The sequence below is a fragment of the Conger conger genome, chromosome 12 (assembly GCF_963514075.1).
Source record: "Conger conger chromosome 12, fConCon1.1, whole genome shotgun sequence".
NCBI lineage: Eukaryota > Metazoa > Chordata > Actinopteri > Anguilliformes > Congridae > Conger > Conger conger.
Genome location: NC_083771.1, coordinates 36,568,950 through 36,596,291, shown reverse-complemented (window position 1 = coordinate 36,596,291; position 27,342 = coordinate 36,568,950). Strand labels below are relative to the sequence as shown.

The window sequence follows — 27,342 nt, the reverse complement described above, 5'->3', positions numbered from 1 at the left end:
CTGCCCGACCAGTTCAAAGTTTGATTTATATCCAGGCCCCCAGGGCTCTGACGGGGAATCCACATTTAATGCAATAAACTTACACCATCTCTATTTTTTCAGATGTTTTTCCTTATGTTTAGCAGAGATCAAATAGGCACATCCATTATAAATTGAGCATGAACGTAACCGATGTTCTACACATTTGCAAGGCCAAAATAACTGAATTTTATTACCCCGATGGGCCTTTGAACAAACACAGCCATGACAGCATTTAGAAAGTATGAAGGGCTCCCTGCTCTCAGCAACTACTCATTTTTCAGCATGCAAATAATAAACCTCCTTCACATCTGGGCTCTAGGCAACCCCAATTAACATCCCTGGGCCTCGCCATGTATGTTAAAGTGATCTTGTCTTCTTAAGGGATTAAAACTATGAAGGGGCATATTCCCAGCGTTGACATTCCTCACTAGGTGAGAAGAAACAACCGAATCCGAGACCTACGCAGCTACCTCAACTATAGAACATACCTCGTCCCATAACCCTTTCATCCGTCTCTCAAAGCAGGGCCTGGAGACTATGAATGCTCTAGGGCCCAGAGCTACAGTGAGCTCTACAGAGCCACGAAGGCCTGCCCACTGGGACCCACTGACCTTAGAGAACGACTGCATGCTGCTTGTCAGCACATGGCCCCTTCAGTTGCAGGAGTCCCTCCACATTCAAACAGTTACACAAGCACATCATTCAGACTTTAAATGGCAGGACTGCCGTTATATTATTATGTTGATTCATAATTTGGCATTGATTAGTCCACTTGATCAATAATTGATCAACTATTTAGATTATTCCACAAGGTGCAATTGGTGGAATATGACTGTGCATTTTTCACAAGGGTTAAATTATTGCGTCATCAAAGACCTAAGGTTAAGGTACATGACTGGGACCCACAAGTTTGGTGGTTCGATCCCCGGTGTATCCGCACAGCTGTTGGGCCCTTGACCCCACATTGCGCAAGGAGGGATTGTCTTCTGCTTAGACTAATCAACTTTAAGTCGCTTTGGATAAAAACGTCAGCAAAATAACATGTAATATAAAATTGTTTTTTATAGAAATTAATATTGGCTCAATTTCAGACAACCCACCTGGGTGTCTTATCACCATCTGCACAATCCATTTAACCAGTAAACTAAAGGCACTGTCTACAATTATTGAACAAGACTGCTTTTAATTCCACTGAATACATATTCAATTGCACTTTGTCCCTTTACAAACCTCAACATATAGTAGGGATCTCTCTGTACCTGCTATTTGTTGACGTTACTCTGAAACGATTCATTTATATCATTTACCAAACTGTCCAGAGAGGCAAAATAAACAGGCCAGTCAAGTATGTGTAATAGGCAAGGTCAATAGGTCATTTCTACAAGTTTTCTCTTCAATATTTCTCAGATGAAATTCATCATACCCTCAGCCACCTTTGATTTATCTTAAGCTAGCATGGCCAAATTATCTAGCTTATCTAGTAAATGAATTGGGCAATAAATTAATGCTGACAGATTCAAATAGGATAAATATAAGCTACTTTTCATGGATTTCTTTTCCGTCAGAATACAAAGTGCCTAGCAGTTTACCGGACAATGCAAAGCTACTTGAGATATGACAGAATGTGCCATAGAGAGACTTCTCAATACTACTCCAGCTGGCACCACTACTTTCCTGTACTACTGTGTGGCTATGGGTGTAGTAATCACCAACATTGAGAATTACTGAGAAGCAAATCCTCAAATATGGCTGGTCCTATTATTACAAAAAGAAAATATGACTGGTCACTGCATAAGGAAGTGTAATACAAAATAACACACATAACTCCATGTTTAGTTGTAATTTTATATATGTATATATAATATATATTACACATTTATTACAGGCACATTGAATTATAAAGACAAAAGTGGCAGAGATACTGTAAAATTTACATTTCATGAGAGATCATTTACATTTACAGATTGTTTCCTTTTGACTACATGATTTTTCTTTAAAAACATACAAACAATGAAATGAAAACAAAAGCTCCGAATGCCATAGAGTATTACTGATAATGGAGAGGCAGCAAGAGAGATTTTTGTGTAGAGAAGCAAGAACCAGCTCGCTAAATACATGTTACATATATATTCAGTTCCTGCAGACTTATCCTCCAACTCTGCTTAGAACAGCCTTGGTTTTTGCCAGCGTTACTTGCATTTACAGATGCAGTCTTTGTCCATCTCAGGCAAGCTCATGAAGCTTGCAGCATTTTGTGCTGAGGGCCATTTCACCAAATGGAAATGAAGACTTAAAAAAGTCAAATGCCTAAAAGTTTAGTTTAAAATAGTACTATGGAACATGAAATGATGCTCAATCACTGTACAGTCACCTACTGTATGCTAAAAGACTTGAACAACTATTTCCAAAAACATTCTTTTTTTCCAATCTCACTGTGCTTACAGTAATTGATGAAACGCAGCCAATGTACATGGATAGGCTTTTTACACTGAAAGGCCTTCAATATCTCATCTTTGTGGCGTGGTGTATATCTGCAGGACATAAACATGGAAAGCTAGTCACCACATGCTGATGGCATTTCACTGCTCCCTGCTACAAGGCAACAGTTAATATTGTTAAAGCGACACAAAAAAGGAAAGACATTACTTAATAAATTCTTCCTGTGTTTGTTTGCACCTCACCCATATTGAAGGCTATTGGTTTTTCCCCACAATGTACAGCACGCACTTGCCTTCTGCACATTATCGCTTAATCGATCTAAAAATGCAAAACAACGACTGGGCATCTTTAAGCAGTTCATAAGCAGAGTTTAAAGATGTCCTTTAATTTGACGTGGGACACAGTAACTTCACACTACATAGGCAACAAGCTGCAGACATGCCATAACGTGGAGTTCACTGACAGAATTACAGAACTATAGGCTACACGTCCATTTAACAGACTTCCATCAGAGAAAAGCAATTCATTAGAAATCTTGAAAATCATACTTGTATTATTTAAAAATGATATATTGCTACCGCTAACTGTAAAGAAAAGTAGCCCTTTCAGAGGTGGTCTTTTAGAATAAGACACTGACATACCACACAAATATTGCATCGGGTCAAGAAAAAACAAAACAAAACAAAACAAAACAAAGTTGAGCACCAGAAGTTGGTTAGTAAAAGACATGTGCACAAATGATTTTTTGTGTGACAAAAACAGAATTATCAGAAAGATAAGGTGGCAGAATAGATATTTTTAGTGGCTTTAATAAAGACCTAGGCTGAGAGAGTTGCTTATTGCCCTTGGTAGGAATTTCACCAAAGAAAAAAATTAATACACCAATGTATCAAGGACAAAAAAAGTAAATTTGTAGTCTGACTTCAGTTCTAAACTCTATTATGTAGGACTAGTGTAAACTATAGCTTTAGATTGGAATCATATGCAAACTGGTATGACCATTTTCCAGAGGTATTCATACCAACTAATTTACACTTGGACACTTTTCCAAACAAGTAGCCATGTCTTTAAGAAGTACTGATGAAAATACACGGTCTGCTTATTTGGTTTCAATCTTTTTCCCCCATGTTTAACTACTCCTACTTCTGCAAAGCCTTTCTTTTTTTGGAATAATGATACATTGCTTAAAAAGTGTGTTAGCCTCAACAAGTATAATTTAGAAGATTAATCTTTATACAATAAATTACAGATAAGCGAGCATCATTTAAAGCAACACATCTCATCACAAATACAGTATCAACTCAGGAACATGGATTTCCTTATGCCAATACACACACAACACTTTTCTCCTCTTTCATTTTAGTGTATTTTAAGCCAGAGACATTAATGCAATGCATTTAATTATAAAGTATATTCAAATAACAAAAAATGCTTCCAACTGAGGATATGCGTACATTGTGTTACTACTTGGACCTCTCTAGGCAACTCAGGTCACATAAGTGGTGCTTGGGAGCGTTTGTGTTTTTGGTGTGGTGGACTACCGTGTACTTAGGCGGGATGACATAATGTCGTAGCCAAGATGTTTGTGAAAGTTCTGGCCTGGGCTTCCTCTGGCACTTCCAAACATGACTTACAGTACAGGATAATGCCGAACTTTAACGGGGAAAGCTACATAAGCACTTATTTCCAGAAGACCCAATGTGGTTTCAATTAAAAACTGATCAAAAAGTTCAAAATTGCAATAAAGGCCTGATACGGATAGTGTACAAATACTGGGAAATATATTATGAAACAAATATTTTTCCCATGACCGATCATTTTGGAAGACACATGCTGATATACGGTTAACTGTTTAACATGTAGCCAAGCCAGCCGCAGTTCCCTTCAACATCCCAGTAATATAGTATAAAAGATGGTAGGCACAAATGTTGTGCTATCTTGCTGTAATACAAAATACAAAAGAGTGTAAGAAAACAGAAAACAATAAGAAAATTAGGCACATTTTTGATAAATGGTAATTTTCTAATAAAAAAGAGGCACTGTTACTGTAAAATAACTGATGGGAGGTTTTCAACAGTCACATCCGAGTGACATGAATGTACTTGCCACACTTCTGATCAGTCTGTTCAGTTTAAGACAGCTTATAATTGAGTCATTGCACACGAGCAGAATCAGACAAAATATCGTTAACTAAACTTGGCAGCCATAGTTAACGTTAAGCCTTCCTAGTAAATATAACGATATTTAAACATTAAGGAAAGTTTAGGAAGGCATGCATTAATAAGTTATTCTCATTCCAGCATTAGAAATGTGTCTAAGTCATTATTGGCAGAGCTAAGGCTGAATATAGATCAGAGAAAATGAACAACTCTAAACCCGCAGGAAAGATTGTTAGTGCATGTTTTTTTTTCTTTTTTTCGATTTTTAGCAGTCCATTATATTTGTATTACACTGTTATCTATACATATCAAACAAATACTACATTTTTGACTTTATAAAAGTCTGAATAAATCAAAGTTAAAGAATTTTTAATTTCATAAAGTTCCTGACATCCCACATTTCTAAATCTTTTTTTCTTAAACAGTGTTCAAAATTCAGTGCTAAATTTCATGTAGTAAAAATATTTCTTCCAAAAGGTGCATTTAAATTTATGCAAAGATGTTTCAAAAATGCCAAGAAAAAAACAAAAAAAAAAACAGTATTTTGAAACCCTTCAGATTTGTTTCCACCCTCCATAAATAGGACACAGAAATAGCAGACAGAGAGTAATAGACAGTTTCTCGTTAGTGAAATTGTGCTTGTGGGACAAACAGGTCCGCTCCATCAGCAGTCCGCCATGTATCGCCCTACAGAGACAGCACCAGCAGCACACATTACACAGGACATAACATCATCAGTCTGGACAATGATCTATATTCCTCATTAAGGTGTAGCACCATCTACATCATTGGGGCAACCAACATCGTATTGTGAATTTATTTTTTATGATGGAGAAAAATGCTTTTGATTGGTTAAAACAAATCAGTTATTGACATGCAATTACAGCTCCGACCATGACTACTCACATGTTCCAATAAACACGTTGAAATGTTTTAAAATGTAAATCTATGAAATGGCTTGCATAAGGGGAGAAGAGGAGGAGGGAGGCTAACCTGTAGCAAACCTCTTTTTAACCAGCGAAAGCCGGTAGCCTGGCCCGACCAGCTCCAGATCGACCCCGGAGAGAGTGCTCCCTTCACTGAGAAACTGCACTGCGATTGTGGCGGGATTACTGGGGCCATCGGACAGCTCAAATTTGGCCCTGAGGGATCCTGAACCTGAGGCCATACACAATATGAGCCCAATATAAGTCATTCACTAGCCCTGTGGTATGCAGGTGTACAGCATATCCAAAGCTGTTCATCTTCAATTAACAAAATGCCTTTTTTGGACCTACCTTCATTCTCAGTCTTTTCTGAGACGTCAGTCAGTTTCCATAGCGATTTGTTCTGCTCTCCATTCCTGTGTGAGAGCAGACATGACAGCTCAATGAAACAAACTGCAGTGCCATTTCACACAATCACACTCTACTCCACAGGCCACTGATTCACAGCTCCTTCCTGCCAGTATGGATGCCAGCAGGAGTTCACCTCTGTTAACAGGTAACCCCAGCTCCCTGTTCCCATCAAACATACACCAGCACATGCAGAAGTGCACGCATACACGTGACACACATTCAGGAAAGAAATAACCATCAATTATTAAGTCATGAAATGTAACACAATACATAGTGGTTTGGTATCTGGCATGCAGTAGGTTTAAAAATGGTTTACTCAGTACATGAAATCATTTGCCTCTTGAGAGTAGAGAACTACTGTACAAATGAGGCTACTCAGCTAACTGCTTGCCGCCCTGACCCTGGTCTTGGATCTTGTGGTTCAAAAGCGTCAGATGACCAGTGAGCGGTTTCGTTTTCACTTCACGGACTATAAAATGAACCTTACTATAAGGATAAACCGTGGTATGTTGTGTATATGTGGGTTGTAGACGGAGCAGTGCATTACCAGATGGCAGCAGGCAGAGACTGCATGTTGGTCACCCCTCCGTCCACAGGCACCAGGACCTGCACGTTGGCCAGGGGTCCCGGGGTCACCATGGACTCTGGGTTGTATTTGTAGTCCACCCGCAGGTCTGTGGTGGTGGGGGTGCACTTCCAGTACACGGCCAGGTTCAGCGGTGTGGACTGGATCCCGTTGGAGGAGACCTGCACAGAACGCACTGCTCAACACCTAACTGGACAGTCCGCCACTCCCAACCAAAAAAGCTCCCTTATATGACTTTTCAAAAGGAAAACTTACTGGATGCACTTAGTCAATGCTGAATAGCTTGCAATAAACAGCAACTGCAGTTTAGTATCTCAAGAGTGCCTGGGTTTTCAAACTGCAACTTTCATGTTGCAAGATAAAAACTACTGTACCACAGCTAAATAAAGCAGTTCTTTTCTTTATTAAGACATAGTTCCAGAAGCGATTTGAGGTAGTCTGGGTTGCGTGCGCACACATGCGTTTCAGCCACTCTGGACTGACCTGGTATTTTAAGATGTCCACATTGTAGTAAGAGGCAGCGGGGCTCTGCTCAGACGCTTTCCTGAGGTAGGCTGTGAGAGCTTGCATGTTCATCCAGAAGTCTTTAGTGCTGGAGTCGGTCTGCGAAGGATCGCTGCATATCAAACACAGACAGACGGCAACGTGTGAATGTGCATGATCCGAAAAGATTCAAACATGGATATCTGGATGTAACCCCTGTGTTAGCCAGCACACATGCATGCACACATGTCTTGGTCTATCACATTCCACACATTCACACAAACGGTACACTTGCCCACACAATGACGATGAAGAATTATAATCCTTAAACATCGCTCTCCCAGCTGTACTGCAAGTAGCTCCAATAGCACGGAAAGAACACTCTTATTGCCACCCACCTATTAAGTCTCGTTGACTCAATTTGGCACAACATGCAGACAATGAGCTGCCTAGGGATAACCCGGGAACAGAGTTTGCTTCAAAGAGAGTCTGCCAGCATTGTGTGTCTGACTTGAAAAACAACCCGTAGAGGTGTGCTGAGAGACACGTCATGCTCCCTTCACAGCCTCTGAGGAGAACGCGGAGGCTAATCCAGCCAGCAGACCTGCATTAATGTCCGGCCGCGGGGCCCAGTCTGCTGCGTTTTATAAAACAGGGTTTCTCTTAAGCTGAAACACTCTCAGCATGCGGGGCGGCATCTTCCTGTCTGAGCCGATATAGTTTAGAGGGATTCTCCTCCACTACAAACAGCTGTGGAAGGGATTGAGGAGGAAATGGATGGAAGTGAGCTTTCCTTGCAGAGAACCTCACACAGGCTGTGCTGCGGGGCCTCCAGGAGCCTCCAGCACTAGAACTTTCCATTTCCATTCCTGGACACCTTCCGTCGCTAAGGACAATGCCTGTATAACAGAGCACAGAGGTATCCGTGCTTGGGCACTAAGGCCAGGCCACTCTGATCGATAACATTCTGCCTACATATCGGGCACACTGGCAGATCTACACCAGATGTTCTGTATCTCACACGGGAACACTGCAAAGCCTCTTGGGAAACAGCAGAAGGCACTCACTACTGTGGTATGTTAAACTTTCCTACCCTGTAGCCTCCTCAGGATAGAGGAATACAGCTCACGTACAGCTGCTGACTCTATTAGGAGAAATGGGCAGCACAGAAATGAGAAACATTTGTGCCTGGTTGGCATTGATGGGTTTTTTAAAGCCAGACTGTTTTTCTCTGCAGTGACACGAGGAGACTCGGTGGCTCTGGGTTGGGGTGTAAGCAGCCCTGTGGGACATGAGGAGACTGGGGTGGCTCTGGGCTGGGGTGTAAGCAGCCCTGTGGGACATGAGGAGACTGGGGTGGCTCTGGGCTGGGGTGTAGGCAGCCCCGCGTGACCCTGACCTGTAGAGGATCTGCTGGTTGGGCAGGATTTGCTCCAGCTTGGAGCAGTTGTTCAGCCGGAAGCAGAGGACAGCAGGAGAGGGGTTGCTGGTGAAGATCTTGATGATGCCACTGGGGAACGACAGCGTCATGTCGCCGGTGATCTTAACAATGCACCTGGAACCAAGACACACAAGCGGCAGGGGGATGAGGATCGCAGAGGGAAAAATAAAATACGTACAGCCATCATGTTAACGTTCCTCAAACCCAATCAAAAACATCAACTCTACTGACTAACTGCAATGTTTTCTTTACAATCACCACCACCACCACTAGCTTTGTGTTTTTTTATTATTTTGTTTATTTTAATTAGTGGAAAACTGTACCAAAGGGAGAGAAGACATTTTGATATACAGATAAATAATGAGAGAGAACGTATGTGTGCATACAATACATGCACATAAATGCTTGTACAACTGTGCTATCTGACCCTATGAAATTAATGCGTTTCTAAAAAATATTCCATTCCATAATCCTGTAAAATGTAAGCTTTTGCACAGCAGCAATTAACCAATGAAATCATGAACTGTATTATTATTTTTTTGCTGCCTGCACTTATAATTTCCCAGTGTGGGTTATGCACTTTGAAAGAATGGTGTCGGGGGAAGGGGGGGGGGGGGGGGTAAAGATTTCCATGTGGTGTACAGTAGACACTTGGGGATGACGGGTTCTTAGAGGAGTGTAATGTGTCCCAGACACTGTATGGATGACCCACAGGTCTGATGTAGAGCAGAGTCCTCTGCTTCATTTAGGCCTCAGATTCAAGGGGTACTCCACTCTGAGTTAGGGGAAGAGGAAGTGGAGTGATACTCACTTTGTAGGATCAGCGCCTTTGAAGTAGGCGTTGACAGATTCTGTGAAGGCCACTGCAATAGGCAAGGAATCCTGGGATGCCAGAGTGACTGGACTGGGCCCACGTGATGTCCCTGCAGGAGAGAATACACAGGGCACTCTTACAACGTGGCTGCACTTACAGCTCCTAACATGGCCGCCATGGGCAATATTCACAGCTCACTGCCAGTCTGAGATATGCTTGGTACCAGCATTAGAAAATAAAAGTTGAGAGGGCTGAGTTGATTATATTTACACATTCAGATTCCTATGAAATTTATTCAGTAGTTTACATGAATGCACACACATATCTGTGTCAAACAGAAATTTCTGTTTCAGAATGAATGAACCAGTCAATATCTAAGACACCAAACCACACAGACACCTGAAATGGCGAGATAGAGTGCAGTAACAAACAAAACACTGAAGATGGCAAAACATGAAATTGAATAGAAGGCGGTTACACAATAACACACAGGAAAAATCTGGGAATTGTCATGCAAAAAACTGTAGTTAGAGCAAAGAAGAGTGAAACAGTTATTCAGCTGCATCTTAAAGGTCAATGCAGAATACAGAGTAGAACTGGAGAAGAACGATCATGGAAGATATTTTTATTTCAATTTAAAAGAAATGTTTTCAAAGGAATGGATCCTTTGTAGATGGATCATTTGCATAAATGTGATCAAATGTCTGTCAGCACTGCATGGCAGAAGAAGAAGAAAATAATACACAATGTATATCTGCTGCAATTTTTTGCTGCTATTTAAAAAAAAGAAAAAAAGAAAAAAGATTTTAATAAATATTCATATTTGTGCTATAATGCTTTGGTTAAGCAGAGGTTGCTGTGGATCTCAAGAATCCAAAAACCTCACACAAACACAAGCTAATTATTAATTATCATGACTCGTGCGGCTGCATTCACTTAGACCTGACACTCATAGGTCAGGGAACACACAGAAAGATGATGGCATTTCCATTGGTCTCCCGTCTCGTCTCCATAGCGTGAAAACAGCACTGGAAACTCCACCATCAGCGAGGAGGGAAAACGTGGCACTTTACGACTGCAGTAAATAAACAAACGCAGTCCTACTGGTGTCATATTTTTCACTGTTGATTTCTTAAAACATAAGACAGAGAAACAGATGTTTTTCCAGGTCTTCAGCAGGAGAAGTTTAAGGAGAAAGAGTTTTAGCGTGGAGGCAAGGCGAAGCGGCAGATCCAGCAGGGTTAGTTCGGTGAACACAGCGAGGTGCGGTTCAACCGCGTTTACCGTACCTGCGGGGGTCTCGCTGCGCTTTTCAAAGGTGGGCAGTTTCCCAATGAACTCATCTTCGTCTTAGACATTCACACAAGAGCCCAACGAGAAGAGAAAAGCCCACGACACACATGAAGATGAGGTGAGGGGTGAGATGAAGATGTACGTGCTCCAGCAGCCGAGGCTAGTCTGTGCCATTTTCAAACTCAGGAGGCCAACCCCCACCCTCAGGAGATTCAGCACCAATGACAGGCCAGAGATTATGAAGACATACTTTAAATTATTATTCCCACCATTAATAATAATAATGAATTATTATTTGTATGGCAGATGCCCTTATCCACTACCAATTAAGCACCTTTGCTCAAGGGTACATGGGTGGTGCCTAACCTGGGATTTGAAAATGTAACCTCTGAGTTCCCAACCCTTTTCCCATGCAAATACACCATTCAACCACCCCAAGTCACATGTAGTTCACTGTGTTCATAGGCTAAAAAAAATGTTCAAAGAGCTACAGCTTGACTGTCACCTGATGGGCTGCACGCAGCTAAATAATATGAAATATTTTGCATGTTAAATGTAGCAACAACTCATAGATGCAATGTATTTCGATTTTGTATTACTTGCCTGCTACTACTGATCATGAAAACTACTATAAAAGGTGCTAAATGTATCTCAGAGTTTCAGCCTGATATCTGGGCTCACAACAAGGAAACAAGGTCTCTAAAAGGATTGATATGTTAAGCAGAGAAAAGCACATTTGTGGTAATTAACTTATTTAAAAAAAATACGGATAGATGCTTTTGCTTAATGTTACCAGACACTCCAATATTGGAAAGTAGCTGGTACTTGTAAGGCATTAACCCACACAATGGGGGTGTGAGCATATCAGAACGTTTTGTCACTTTTGCGGCCCAGCTCTTATTTGTGTGTACTAATGTACCCCCAGTCCACATATTTAAAAAGCTTGCATCATTCCCTCTGGTCTTGATCAACAGGGAACATAAAATTAATGCATACTGTAGTGCAGCCAACACTGCAGTGTAGCCAGTGACATACACTGTGATAGTAGCTGAACTCCACGCTCCACTGAGCTGATCCCATGACTAGGACTGTAATTATAAAATGGTGGTTAAGCCCAAGTTCTGATTTAATAGCAGGATAATGTATGAACGCTTATCAGCGCGTCAGTGACGCAATCGTCCGCCACATGAGAGGAAAAGAGGAGCGAACATGAAGAGTAAACCACAGAGGCGTTGGGGTGGGGTGGGAGGACCACCGGGGGAGAGAGGTGAGGCTGAAACTCACCCACAGTGGGGGTGTTCCCGGCGCTGAGCGAGGCTGTGGAGGACAGGGAGGATGAGCTCTCTGCCCGGGCCAGGGGCGCCGCGGGGGGAGGGCTGGCGTTGGACGTCTTTGGAGGGCTGAATGGTCTGACCTACATGCGAGACAGTGATGAGTCACGATGGTAACGCGTATAACAGAACGTCCGGGGCATTCGTGTGCGCCGCGGCCTGGATGGGGCCGAAGCCTGTACTCACGATTTCGTTGATGCCCGCGAGTTTCCCAGTGGGGAGTTTGGGTCGGGAGGACGGCCGTGGTGGAGGCACTATGGTCCCTAAAGCCAGAGGGGTGGTGGGGCGGCCCTGCAGAGGTACTGCCGGGGGGAGATGAGGAGGAGTGAGTGACTGTGCTCCTAAACAACACCCTACGCTTATCACTAATCCACACTGATCTGAAAACTCATTCACATTTCTTAACAGATTGATGAAGACAATCAATCTCACTCAAGTTACACAACAGGGAATCTTCCATTTTGTCCAGTTACACAAAGTGTAACTTCCAAAATGAATGTAATTTTCAAACAAATCAATGCACCTCAATATACTTACGAGCGTTAAAGTATCATTAGATTCGACAGAAATCACACCTCAGCACTAATGCAATCATGCAACCATTAATTTTATGGACATAAAAAACCAAAATAATAAAAAAAATTTATGAAAGATCAGTTGGGATTACAGGTAGGTGAGAAAAGTTCAGATATGCTGGAACATAAAACATACAAATAAAAACATGCACACTCAAAATAAAAAGGCGTAAAAACGGAACACTTCAACGACTTCAATCAGTCAACCGACCATTAGAACAGTCCAGGCATTTAACAGTAAGGCCATTTAAAAAGTAAAATAAGAAACACTCTGACACAAAGTTCCTTTTATTAAAAAACCAAACCACAGACAAACAAAAAATCACAATGCATTCTCACACTGGGAAGAAAAAAAACAAGCAAAAAAGATAAAAAAACACATTAGGGTTTTAGGACTCCGTGATGAAGAGTAGGGAGGTGGAAAGCAAACCAGCTGAAAATGCATTCAGGCCACACGTCATGCCTCTGTTACCGTTGTGGGCTTGGGCAGCAGCGGGCTTGGCGCTATCGTCCACCGCAGCGGGAGAGAGCCTGGAGGGGGAGGGGCTCCGCCCCACTAACAGACCGGCTCGGCACGCAACCTTATTGTAAGGGTCGTTGGGGTCGTCTGAGAAGAACCTGAAGGCTTTGGCCGGTGGCATTGACAGCGGTCTTTGGAGGTCCCTGGGACTGGCGTTTGGCCGTTTGCTGGGTATGAACTCATCGTTGAAGGCTATCCACTGGCTCTGGGACCAGGAGATGGAGGAGAAGAGGTCCACGCTGTCCTGAGTGGGCGTGGCCTCAGCGGCCGCGGAACGGTCGACCCCCGCGGCCTGCGTGGGCGGGGCGCTCTCCGCGCGGGGGCGGGGCTCGTCCACGAGATTCCACGATAGCCCTGCTGAGGGGGCGGGGAAGGCGGAGCCTTCCTGGTGCAGCAGCACTTGGGCTGGAGGAGACCAGGGGAGCCCAGGCCAGCACACAGCGGAAATCAGTAACATTCCCAGAGAGTGGGGGAGAACAGTACAACACCCATTAAAATACTGTGAAGACCCTCCCAACACCTCACTCACAGGCAGCAAGCACTGCAATTCATTACAAAGAATTACAAAACACACAACAAACTTAACACAACAAAAAGAGGTAAGTAGTAAAAGAAGTAAAAAAAAAATAATAATAATAAGTGCAATATTAATTTAGCTAGTTAGCTCAAAAAGATAGCTAGTTAGCTATTAAAAATATTGTAGACTGGTCGTTCACATAAAATGAAAGTGTTGGAGACAGTGGCGTGATCGTATGAATCTCTGGGCAAAAACTCCCTTGTTTTTCCACTGTCAGGGCACAGTATAATGAGTTCTTTGGCTCTCATATTCAGACAAAATCTGACCCACATCTATTATCGTTCACGTAATAAGAGGGAAACCATCTTATTTAAAGAAATGAGGAACCATATGTCAGCTAACTGACTCAATTTAAATGCTGGTTTCGCACACATGTCCCTCGATGCTGGCTAACTAGACGAAAATAAAAACATACACAAAATCAAACAAGCTAGCTAAGCGGCTTCAGAAGTAAATTTTCCAGCTAGGGAGAAATTCCCCTTCCTGCTTGCTTGCTAGCTGGCTATAACTTATATACTGTAGCAATATTTAAGATATACTGTACAGATGTTTTGTATGTTAAAGACGCAGCTGGCTTTCTAATCTTTAATATATTTTCTATCACTGCCAGATATTGACATTAACCACACGATAAACACCTTCTCTCTGGTCCTCTCTTGAGTTCAACGTTACAGTACACTGGTTTGATTTTTGAAATCCCACTATGCCACGATGTTTGATTCCATTGTATTTTGAAACAAAATAAACAAACTCTCTGACTAGATGCTCTGCAAACGGTTCTGCCGAGGGAATACTGGGGGAACTCTCCGGATTCACACAGTAACACAAACTTTGTTCCATATTGCTGTCAGTAGCCCTGGGCCCACCGAAGGAACAGGACAATCAGCGGGGCTTGGGGACGGGGTAAGCATGGATTTAGCCCTGCTCACACCCCCTTAAGCCAAAGGGACAAGCAAAAGGCACACTCACAAGACTTTGCACACCCTGGCCTGGTGGATCTAGGTATAATGGCTATTCTTTGGATTCAAATTTGCCAAAATGCATGCACCTTCATGCATTCTGTCAAAATGTATGTACTTTCATAAATTTGCATGGAATTTCACAAATTTCAGGAATTCACTTTAAAGTTGTTTTAATATATATACTTAATGTTATATCAATATATTAAAGTAATATCAAAATATGCTGAAAATGATTTTCCTTAAACTGACATACAGTAAAAGGTACATAACAAAATGTACTGTGATAAGTCTGTTGCTGAAAACAGAAACGTAAACAACAGAAGCAAACTAAATTACAAGTTGAAAAATACAGTATACACTGGCACTGCAATCATACATGTTGCTTTGGTAAATAATTGCATAAATAGTTATACAATATAATATAATACAAATATAAATAGGCACACACTGCAAAGAGCACCCCCCCCCCCTTTTAGAGAAAAACAAAAAAAATCTAAATCAATGCAGACCGCCACTGAACTTAATTTTAAAAAACAATTTTTTCTTTTTATTATTTTGTCTTTTTTCAAAACAGAAGTGACTTTTGTTTTCAGCAAAAATGTTTTGTTGGCAGGCTAGTTCTTACATTAAATAAGTAACAAATGTTCGTATTTGCAGTGGAGACTGTTTTGTTTTGTTTTGAGCAGATTCACATTTTCACTTGAGGGCCTCTATAGGTTAAATAGATTAGATAATAATGGATTAAACAATCATAGTATAAAACTGGGGGCAATGGAAAATGCAAGTAAAAACAAAGATGAAACAAAAAGCAAGAAGAAAAATATTATTAAAACATGTGGCATTCGTAAGTGAGGTTAGTTTCAACCCAAATGTCTTTGATTTACAGTAATTTACCTTTTTCACTAGTGGCACAAACTTCAAGCTCTTTTGTTTGCAGAGAGGGAAGGAAATTTGATTGAAAAAGGGAAGCAATTTCTGAGGAGTATAGTCAAAGGAGGGAGGGAGAAAGTTAGCGTCATTTTCATACAGAAAAAGAACATCAAATGAGATACAGGACACAGCAAATACACCAAATGAGATTAAAGATTCCTCAACTCTGACTTGAAAATCTGTTAAGAAAATTATCATTGGCAATCGGATTTGAGAATGCACGGTTCCAATTCAAACTGTCATTTCTTGTTTACAGAGGTACATGGGTTAATCCCAAATGTACTCTTTCCATGTAACATGTGCCCTTAGCGTGCACTTGCCAAGTGTTTTTCATCACTTCATTTGCGGAAGCTCTTATGTTTCACATAAAGGTGACCGAAGCCAGGGGGCGGGACAACAAAGAATTACCATTTGACCGTACATACGTGTCAGTGGCATTACGTATAGCCTTTGTGACTGAACAAGGTGCCAATTATCTATGGATTAAGATTAGGTCTAGTAAGGGTCACTGCCAACATAATTCTCCTTAACTGATGGTGTCATACAGCAATCCGTGAGAATTCACTCAGGTTAAACAAGCGTTTAACGTATTAGAACAGAACCAGAGGAGTGATGAAAGCGGAAACAAAACAATGAAATAAACAAAATGATGCACACACTCACACACCTACCGACAGTGGTACTCACATCTGAAGACAGCCAAATGCATACTAAATAAAACTAAAAATGTTCACATAAAATTTTGAGATCTGAAGCAAAACTGGATTATAAATACCCCTACTACATGAACGGAATACGTAAATGAAAAATATACAACAAACAAATGCAAATACATGGTATTGCCACTAGAAATGTATTATTAATTGAAAAAAATGTCAGCGAGGTTAACATGGATGGATAGAGTAAAAATTACAGTTTGCAAAAAACTAAAATGCTAGACACTTTCCCTATTCCCTCAAAGTAGGGTGTTCAGTTCAGTTCACAACTGTTGCTAAGTTCAACAGCTCCATCTATTGTGGCCCTAAAGAAGAACCTCTGGCAGGTTACGCTGGTTCATCAGTGAAGAGGCTGAAGCAGGAAAAGGACATCGTGGGAGTTCAGTGTACGAAAGGCAGAAGGCGTGGGTGGAATTATCCTGATTAACTCATACACTGTTTATGTGTCAGAATGATCCTGATTTACTAATGCACTGCTTACGTGTCAGAGAAGACATTTTTCACAACCCAAAAAAGGGTTTTTAAGTTCAGGTTTTATTTTTGTACACTTTTATGAAAAGTTTAATTAGTAATTGTTTCAGCTAAATCAAATGAACTTCCCAGAAAGGCCTTGAGTCAAGACAAAATGCATAAGATATAAGTGTGGCATAAATGCAACAAAACAAGCTGTAAAAATGTATGTAACAGAATATGAAGTATCTTACTATAAAATATACAAATGAAATGCTAGGAATTGTATGTATTGTTATATATTAGTTATTTGCAGATGTAGTATTCATTTAAAACTAGCACAAATCACTTGTCATTAGCTGTCATGTGCCATCGAAATGGAGTCAGCTTTCCCACCAGTACACAAAAGAACATACGTTATATCTTCCAGACTACAGGTGGAAGCTTACGCTTATGCTTATGCAGAGGTGTTATTATAATGGAGGAGTCACAGGTACGGAAGAGGAGGTGTTATTATAATGGAGGAGTCACAGGTACGGAAGAGGAGGTGTTATTATAATGGAGGAGTCACAGCTACGGAAGATGAGGTGTTATTATAATGGAGGAGTCACAGGCCTTACCTGCAGAGGATGACACGGAGGAGGAGGAGCCCGCCGGGGGCGGAGCAAAGGGGTCCAGGGAGAGGAGATCATTATTGGCCAGCCTACTGCTGACAGAAAACAGTGAACCAATCACTCAGTACCTCTGCTGGATTTAACAACACATAGTCACAATATATAAAATGATATACTCTCAGAAATAAAGTGACAGTGGAGGTACATTTTTGTTCTTCAAGGATCAAATTCCACAGATGTACCCTAAAGGTACAGTAATGTTCTCTTTGGCTATAAATGAGTACCAAGCAAAAAGGTATAAATTCATGATATATTGCTAGCTAGGGGTACAATTTCATGCGTCTACACTAAAACCCCAGTGACAAGCATTTGTACCTTTTTAGGGCACCTTTGTGCCTTTATTTCTGTGTGTAGCATCACAGATTACAATAGGTGTGGTATTTGTTCTAAACACTGCAGCAATTTTCCAATCCTTGCGTTACTTATATTTTTATTCCTTTAGATTTAATTCCTCTGACCTTTATTATTCTTCCAGACATTTTCCCAGAGTTTCATGATGTGGAAAGCCAAAATAAAATATAACACTTGTTCTCTGTTAATATTCCATCATAATAAAAATGGTTGTTTTGGTGTGCACAAAGTTGAGTTTAACAAATGTGGAGATGATAAACAGGAAAACATATGGTTTGCCTAGAGTCAGAATATCTGTTGACCATAATGAAGCTCTTTTGATTTCTATGGTGCTTGTTTACATGGATACATAAATAAGTGGAAGCATTCATTTTCCACTTGAAGAAGAAAAACAACGAAGTTTGTCTGGCCTGAAGAAACTCTAGAAATATGTCAGTGCTTTTGGAATCATGGCTTTAGAAGTATTGAAGGAACATGCAAAAGAAATTATAACTAACTGCAAACAACATGAGGTGACAAGACAGTCAGGATGCCATTAATTCAGGGAGAACTTTATGGGTGGGCTGAATTAGGCCTGCAGTCAGCTTATTTGCTCAAGAACAAAAACACAAATATAAATATAAATGTTATTCAAGTGGTCATTGCAATGAAATAAAAGCTTGTATTCAGCACGTCTGAAACAGGGACATGGGAACGGTAAAGTGCCTGCCACTGGCCACTGAATACTTACTCATTGTGAGATGATTGCTGCCTAGATCTCAGAAGTTCATCACCTGTTTCACAGAACACAAAACCAAATTTAATGACAAAATATGCATTTTCACAAATTGAATATTCAAACAGTCAACTTCACCAAATATTTCCCCCCTTCACTGTAAAGCACATTAAAAACTTGAAAAGCGCCAAAGAAATGCAATGCTTTATAATTAATATTATTATTTTTTAGTTTTTACAGTGAGAATAAATCAAATTCAGAATTGCTATGTTCCAGTTATGATGAACAGCATGTGACTGCTTTAGAAGGAAGGGGGGAGAACTCTTCCTACACTTTTGCCATCTGGTATCTAATGAGGCTTTAGACACAATGGATACCCTCAGCGTGTTACAGGGACAGCACAACCTGCAAAAAGCACACTTGTGCATCTCTAGCAGTAGTGCTGTTTGCAGGTACTCACAAATATTTGAGTGGTTAAGCCAATGGAAAGGTTAGTATCGGTGTCACATGCCACGTTCAGGGCTAAAGACCCAGCTCTCAAACAGTGGCATGTTTGGAAAGAAATATGTTCCAACGGTTGTCACCAGCAAAATGCTTTTCCCTCTGTGAGTGTGGTGTCATGGGCATTGAACAACATGCTACCATCTGCTTTTTCCAGATCAGATTTGAAAGTTCACAAAATAATATAAAAACCCATTAATGCAACTGTCCGTTCTGTTGTAATAGATTTAAGCTGTCAGGCCATGGGGGATTTGGAAATGGTTTGGCCGCAGAAAGAACAGCTGGTGACTAGGAAACCTGGCGTGACTTGAGAGAATTAGGTGGGGGCTTTGGGGAGGGGGGAAATCATGCCAGTTGTGTACTTTGTCCACCTTTGGAAACCAATTCTCACTGTTGAATCTGAAATTTGAGTTGTTTGGACTGGGCTTGGCTTTCATGATTTAATATGAATTTGCACCGTACCTTCTTTTTAAAGGTTTCTGAAGGCTCCCACGAAAGGAAAAGCAAGCAGGGCAGGGCAGAGTGGAGCACTGCCTGTAGACAGGCAAGGCCCCATGTACCACCAAGCACAATATGCTATTTGACATTTCTTAAAATCTAGTTTAATTTGAATAGATGTGAAATGATAAAAAAAAATAATAATAATAAAATAAAATAATAATAAAAAAAAATTAAAAAATAAAAACATGATTACTATCACTGCTCTGCATCTCTTTACTTCACTGCTTGTTAAAATGAACAATTAACATACTGTGCAGGTATACTGGTCACTCAGGCAACTGCAGTCTACATGTGGCAGCTTGTCTCAACAGACAAACTACAGTTAAAAAGACGTAATCGGCCATAGAAGAATAATGTGCATAAAAAACGTAATACTACACAAAATGCTACACTCTTGATTTCCTTTAACACAGACTGAAGCTTCTAATTTAAACATGAGACACCATGGAGTTTAAACAAAAATAAGCTTGCTCAAATGTGTCAACTATTCACTCAATGCTACACATGCAGATTTACTTGTCTGTTGACAGGATTTTGCATCACCATTTCTCAAGTTCCTGCTAAAGGCAAAAAAACCCCCAGCCATTTCTCCATTTTTGTTTGTGCCCTTTGAAAGGTCAATTCGTTCTCTCACAGCAAATATTTATTTTCTCTCTCGGGAAAAGAGGAAATTTCTGAAAAGAATAGCACTGTATATTTTTCTCCACAGAAGGAAAAAACCAATACTGCACACTGACAAGGCTTCAGTCATAAGAGTAGATGACATAACTTGCTTACAACCATGCTTACAGTACTACAGCTATACTGAAGTCATTACTGTATCTGGTACTTTAATCATTACCTACTTTAGAAAATGTACAATAGTTGAGTCTGATTATGTTTAGGGAATATCCAGAACAACCATTCCACACTTTTCGCAATAGTAAACTTAATACTCATGCTTCTATGTCACACAGATTCATGCTCTAAAATAAAGTCTGATGAGTTTCCTCAATGAGTAAACATTTTAAAAAATGGAGCACAATAATAAATGTATTTTAAAAATAGCAAAAGGTAAAAAAAAAATAAAAAAAAAATAAAAAAAGTATGTATTCATATAATTAATAATAATGAAAATAGCATTTGGTTAAAACATGAATTAATCATAATGGGTTATACCTCAGCACCAAGAGAAGCACCTTCAAGAATAATGGTTGAAATAATTTGGGAATGTTCTGATTGGCTCTTTAGTCCAGCTGCACTGTGGCACTGTGAGAGCCACAGTACAGTCATGGCACAGCATGGTGAAGCTGGACGGGCAGGGCCCTGGAGTTAATGTTACTGCTGAAGACTGGTTATCAGCGACAGACCTGTCACCTGAGGCACAGCCACCAGCACTAGGCAAGGTCCCACTGAAGTACAGGCACTTACCTGATGCCTGCGAGTCTACTGACGCTTGAGAATATAGTCCTGACAACCCTGAGCCATGTGAAATAGATATTGAGGATAGGTATCTTCTCAGATACTATACTCCATTATCATCAACTTTATAATATCGCACCAAGTAGTGACGTTACTATGGAGAAACACTTGCTGAAACAAAATAATATTCCTTATTCTTGTATTTCATCACACACACACACACACACACACACACACACACACACACACACACACACACATCACTACAGTCTTCTGAGGACTCAAGAGGACTACAGCATGTCACTGCACTCTTAATAAACTTGCACATGATTTTAATGATATGTGACTGGGTGACAGGTTCATTGAGGACCATTAAAAAGCACCTTCTGTAACCAACGTTAGTAAGGAAATCAGAATGTGTACTTTATTTAAAAAAATATTTTAAGGGAGAACATATGATACTCCCAACAGAAGCAGGGAAAGAATTTGCGCTTCAAAGTCAAGTGCGCCTTGTCTACACTTCTGCTTAACTTTCCAGTTAAAATAACCCAATGATGTAAAATCCATGCTCAAAGTTCAGATTTTTGTGGCAATTATTCATTTTTAGCAGGCACAACACATACAATAAAGCCTATTAGGGCAAGCACATACTTGAATAAGCAAAACAGTCGAAAACATTAAACGTGATTGCAAGGCAAATACGCAATTATGTTATAAATCATACTCGTAGCATGAAAGGACAACCCAGCACTATACAAATAAAAATGTACAACAATATTCCATTTACTCCCCCTTGAAATATGTTAATGTTGGAAAGATCTTAAAAAAATAAACAAGAATGCCTTCATGCTCCTGGCCAAAAAAAGTAAGTTGTAAAAATTGTACATTTTGTAACCCTCAAACATCCAACCGGACACAGGAAAGAAAAAAGAAAGGAAATGAAATACTCACTGGATGTGTTTCTCTTCAGCTGACCCTGAAAACAAAATGAAACATTCACTCAAACTGCCACATAGTGAGACAAAGCCAAAAATACTGACAAAATGAAACATTCACTCAAACTGCCACATAGTGAGACAAAGACAAAAATACTGACAAAACCACATTTCACGCCACAAAGCACAGATATAATATCCATGCCCTGAAAAGCAGGGAGACAAATACCAATGAGTTACAGGCAAGATAAACAGACATAAATTAATTTTCAGGGGGGCATTAAAGGCTGAAGTCTGTAGACAAATATTTAATAGAGACTAAGACTAAGACGCATGAACTCTGCTCCGTATGTCAGCGGAACAGACTTAAGAGCTTCTGGCGAATATTAATTCATAACTCAAAGCTTGTGTAGGCCTCAGTTTTCACTGGGTGTCACATCCTAGAAACACTGAAAGCACGTCATATCAGCTTGAACATCATTCAGATTAGCAATGAAAGCATTGACACCCGTTCTTTTATTGTGGGTACATTGCATTGCAGACCAACAACGATTACAGACAACAGATCAAATAAATGAAAACAAAAGGATCCTATAATACTCACCAGGCAATGTCTCTAAAGCAACAACAACAAAAAACGACACAAAAAAACAAAAACAAAGTTATCATTTTAAATCATTCTTTTTCTTAGAGATTGTGAAAACTGTCTTTTTAACTATTCCCTGCAGAGAGGCATTTTCCTTCTCTCAGAAAAAAAAGACAATAAATTATTGGAAAGCTTTAAAAATACATTCCAGACATTAAACCTAGGGTGAAAAATGCAGGAGGACTGAACACAATATTTAACCCTGTAGAATCATCAATCACGAGTCACAGAAAACACTTTCATGACTCAAAAAGATGGACCTCTAAATCACTACTGACATAGCAGCACACATGACAAATGTACTTCTGTAGAACTGGATGGAAACTTTGTGCATCAATTTTAATAATTAATTTCAAAAAAGTATAGGAAATACAGTTAAACCGTTAAACCACTGGAGACCCATAAAGCTGCAGTTGATCCCACAGGCATTGGGAAGCAAATGGGTTGAATTACTGTGTTCTGGCCACACACTAGACTTCCACTGCTATTTTAATAAAGAAGTCCACATAAGGGAGTTGGAGAATACGTCTGAAGAGAGAGGAGGGGGCCGAGGGGGACCCTTCAATAATTTACTCCAGATGATATAACATTCGTCATCATCTACATTTTTTAACTTGAGAACATTAAACACAGAACATATCTGTCAACATAAGCTAAAGGACTCGGGAGGAGAATAAGAACCATGCTGGAACAAATATTCAAAATATTACGGTGAAAGCAAAAGTCAAGAAGAAACAACATTGCATTACATTTTTGGATGCGTAAATATTAGTAAAGTTAAGTTCCCCCATCTAGGAAGCAGAGTTATCCAGTTGGGTTGTGCAAGTTCAACTTTGAAAAACAAATCAAGTTTTCCAGGAAATGGGATATTATGCAAATAGTTAAAAATATCTAATAAATGAACAAAAAGTCAAGATTCATCCATACAAAAACATACAGTTGCTGAACAATTATATTAAACACATTAACTGAAAAACTCATAACTCATAAAAAATGAGTATGCATAGAGAACTATATCATCCCATCATATATAATGAGTAAAAATACACAACGAAGCATTACACATATAAGTGACAGGAAACAGAACATTTCCAGCAGGAGGTCAACATGGGCCAAGCCAGGTTGCCTTTAAGCAAAATAAACCAAATAAACTGTAACGGATCTGCAGAGGCAGACTCTGTAAAACTATACTTTGTAATAAAGAAAATGAGTGAACCCACACGACCATAACATTACGTACACGTTAAAACTGCTTCAACAAAGCCGAGGTATGGAAATTCGCTTTACAATTTCCATAAAACTTCTACGTGATGACCTGCCTGGTCAATTGTGTAAACACTAACTATTGCCCCTATGTAAATACAGCTGGAACACATTCTTTTTTACACACAACATCTGTAACCAGTGTAATCAAATTTGTGTGGCACACTGCACTATGTGGAATGCTAAATGAGATGATACCACTGTGCCCAGGGTGTTATGCAACAGGGATTTTATAGACTTTGCATTTGTGAAGCTTGTGTCATCACAGACATAGATTTAGAGACATGTTGGTGCGCTGGTTTCCACAGGATGAACCCCACAGTACACAGTACTGAATACCCCACAGAACGTACTAGTCTTCCCACACTAGTAACTTTCATTGGATATGTCAAACGCACCTGCAGTTTAAATTTGACAGAATTATATGACTAGTAGCAACCTGTGTAAACAAAAGCTAAATGCAATGAATATAATGAACTAGTGTGAGAACTGAAACACATGATTGCTATTCTTTCCAGATATTTTTTTACAGATCCGAAAATGGATTATGCCGTGAGCATATTCTGGAGCACAGCAGGAAGTAAAGCACACACCCAAGCAGGTATACACACTCGCATATACACAACTGGCACATTTGTTTTTGTTTGTTTCAGGCACAAGATTACACCTGTGGACAGAGGCAGATTTCTGCTATCTATTACACACAGACATAGCTTGCATCTCCTTATATGCTACAATAAGAAATGTTACACACATTGAACAATCAATATTATTAAGCACAAGGTGCATGATCATAACCCTCTCATTGTATATCATACACTTTCAACAGTCAATAAATCTGGACCAATGTCAATGCATCTGAACCAATGTGAAAATATCTGGACCAATGGCAGTGTATCTGAACCAATGTGAAAATATCTGGACCAATGGCAGTGTATCTGAACCAATGTGAAAATATCTGGACCAATGGCAGTGTATCTGAACCAATGTGAAAATATCTGGACCAATGAAAATAAGGCTGAAGCAATGAAAGGTCAATACAGAGGAGGAAAGGGCCAAATACAACAGCATAATTGATGTGCTGCATACACAAACATGGGACCGCCGCAGAGGTAATGAACAAATCTCCCTTCAACAGTCATAACAAGATCATTATTTTCTTAGGCAATGGAAGCCCAAACAAATTTCTCACACCAGATTTTGCAAGAATATTAGGAGACCGACAATCCAATGGTCAATTGGAAAGCACAGGAGTGCTACTGTAGCACTTATTTCAAAGATCAGAAATGCAGTGAGCATTTGCTCATCGATTTTGCACAAGTTTGTATTTTAATATACTAGGCATAGCGGACGCAGTCAACCGCAAGATGGCAATCAAACTAATCAAAACCAGACAAAGCCATTTAAATGTCCAGTTTATGACATTGAGATTCTTGCAATGAGACCAGAAAGGATTCATTTACTTCAACCAGCTCACCCATTATTCACCCACGTATTTTCTTACATTTAATTTAACCATAGTTGCAATTTACAAATAATGAAAATAAATGGGTTAGAACGGGCAAGGTTCAAATATTTGGTTCAAAGTGCTGACCAAAGAAAATATATTTTGATTTTTTTACATTTAGGTCTTAGTCGGCTTATTCCTCGATAGGAATATTAATCCGCCATTACTCCCAAGAATTGGTTTTCTAAAACCGACCAGGAGAAAAAGGCAGACGCCGGCTTTAACCCACAACAACAATAATAAACCCTGTACACACAGCTCTGTCCAGAGGAGGAGGGCTGTAATGGAGGAGCAGTGGTACGTAGCCAGACAAGAGCCTGTCAATTATTGATGAGTTTGATGAGGCGTGTGCGACGGCAGAGTCCGCGGCAGAGTGTATGAGGGGCCGGCGTTTGCGCTTTCGCGTAACGCCATTCCGCAGGGGGTGGGCTCCTGGCCCCCCGGACGGAGAGAGAGGAAGAGAAACGGAGCGCGCACGCGAGCTAACTGGCTGTTTACGCTGAGCTGGATGACTGACAGCGGCTTCCTCCTGCTGTAAACGCTGTCTGCGCGCCATGTAAATGAGCCGTTAACAGCGCCGGACCAGATCACCGGCCTGATTCAAAGCCACGGAGAACGCTTGCTGCAAGCCCTGTCAACAGCCTCCTGTTTATAAGTGTACGTTTCAGGAGCGCCTTGTGCTAACCGAGAGCAGAGAGGTTTCAGTGGAGGGAATAATGACGGTAGAAAAGTCTGCCCGGGTTAGCATTAGCATTAGCACCGCTACCTACCGAAGCAGAGGGAGAGAGAGTGATGTTCCCGATGGAAGCCTTCAGCTCGTCTATGGAGGACCGTGATTGGTGGTTCCCGTTGTTGGGCTGGACCGGTTTGATCTCCACGTGAAACTTCCTGGGTTCATCTTCATCGTCAGAGTCACTCGATGAGTAGAACGAATTTTCTTTGGCATGTTTCGAGCAAGTAAAGGAACTGTGCTTCCAATTACAAGTGTGTTTGTCTAAATATTTAAACAAGCAGTACAAAACACATTTGAAGAACCATCTGTAAACTGACAAAACATTAGTAAGAAGAAACCAATGTTACAATGTGCAACAAATTTAAATTAATACAACATACAGAAACCTGTCAAAAATGTCTGCATGCACACACACACACACACACACAAACACACACACACACACAGTACACAAACACACGCACAGTATACACACACATGCACAGTATACACACACATGCACAGTATACGCACGCACGCACGCACACACACAGTAAAGGTGAAGATATATCAGGATATCATTTTCATTTCCTTCAGGCCTGATGCAGAAGCCCTCCTCATCCACCTGGGGAACATTCTGTGGGGAACACAACATTCACTATGACTATACAACACTGCAGCTGCATACCAACTGATATAATCACTTCCTTCCATATAATTACTGACATAATCGTATGTATGTACATTGTGTCATCAAGATCATCATTACATTATTCAAATTATGCATATGAAAAATAATCATTTTATGATTCTGCAGCTAGGTTATGAAATACGCAGAGCGGGTTTTTCAAGATGGCCCTCCACTTCATGGGATTAATCTGGTTTCATATCAACATGTTATAAGCCTTATGTGACTTCAAAACAGGAGGACGAATATCCATGTCCAATGCCACAGAGTAAAAAGCACACATTTGTGTATCATTTGCATGCAGTGCAGAATGCTGCTACAATGTACAGGCCAAGTGATGCCCCAGGTGTACAATGTGAGTGATCTCACAAGCCAGGATCGGTGTTAACCAAGCAGAGCAGAAGCATTTGAACCCATCTACCGGATATCAAGTCTAACACAGCGCACTCCTGCCCCACTTCAGAGCCGGAATCCACTAAAATAACAATGGCAAGTGTCACTCGTGCGTGGAAATGGATGGAGCCCACAGCAGTTCACTTACTGCGTTCTGAAAGTCTATTGTCCCGTAATAGCCAGAGGGTGCTCCATTGGAGGTCTTCTTGAATAATATACGTACAGTGCACAGACAAAGAGAGTTTAAACAGACAGCAGAGGCATAATACCAGAATATGCATTTTCTTTATGAGGAAAATGAAATTGGGACTTAGCACCAGGACAATAGTTCTTGGTAAGGGTAAGGAACTGACTGTATTGGCTTAATTTAAATTGTAATAACAAATTTGTAAATGCATAGACGGATTAACCATTTCATGTA

The 27,342-nt window shown here is 40.4% G+C and overlaps 1 protein-coding gene across 9 annotated transcripts in view; it reads right to left on the bottom strand.

Annotated features, from left to right (window-relative positions):
- Positions 1–1,852: 1,852 nt before the first annotated feature.
- fcho2 (FCH and mu domain containing endocytic adaptor 2) overlaps positions 1,853–27,342 on the bottom strand; it is a 53,422-nt gene continuing 27,932 nt past the window's right edge. Inside the window, exons 12-30 of one of the 9 annotated variants that reach the window (XM_061261974.1) lie at positions 27,070–27,126; positions 26,420–26,477; positions 25,899–26,074; positions 21,729–21,753; positions 20,787–20,834; positions 18,390–18,432; positions 17,255–17,343; positions 15,433–15,513; positions 12,952–13,404; positions 12,091–12,206; positions 11,858–11,987; positions 10,570–10,629; positions 9,278–9,389; positions 8,425–8,580; positions 7,026–7,158; positions 6,504–6,703; positions 5,897–5,961; positions 5,613–5,777; positions 1,853–5,306 (exon numbers count right to left, since the gene is read on the bottom strand). In XM_061261974.1, coding sequence (XP_061117958.1) covers positions 5,284–5,306; positions 5,613–5,777; positions 5,897–5,961; positions 6,504–6,703; positions 7,026–7,158; positions 8,425–8,580; positions 9,278–9,389; positions 10,570–10,629; positions 11,858–11,987; positions 12,091–12,206; positions 12,952–13,404; positions 15,433–15,513; positions 17,255–17,343; positions 18,390–18,432; positions 20,787–20,834; positions 21,729–21,753; positions 25,899–26,074; positions 26,420–26,477; positions 27,070–27,126 — 2,190 coding nt within the window. In that variant the 3' untranslated portion in view covers positions 1,853–5,283. The remainder of the gene's footprint in view (positions 5,307–5,612; positions 5,778–5,896; positions 5,962–6,503; positions 6,704–7,025; positions 7,159–8,424; positions 8,581–9,277; positions 9,390–10,569; positions 10,630–11,857; positions 11,988–12,090; positions 12,207–12,951; positions 13,405–15,432; positions 15,514–17,254; positions 17,344–18,389; positions 18,433–20,786; positions 20,835–21,728; positions 21,754–25,898; positions 26,075–26,419; positions 26,478–27,069; positions 27,127–27,342) is intronic. The other 8 variants (XM_061261975.1, XM_061261977.1, XM_061261980.1 and 5 more) reach the window with 8 other exon arrangements.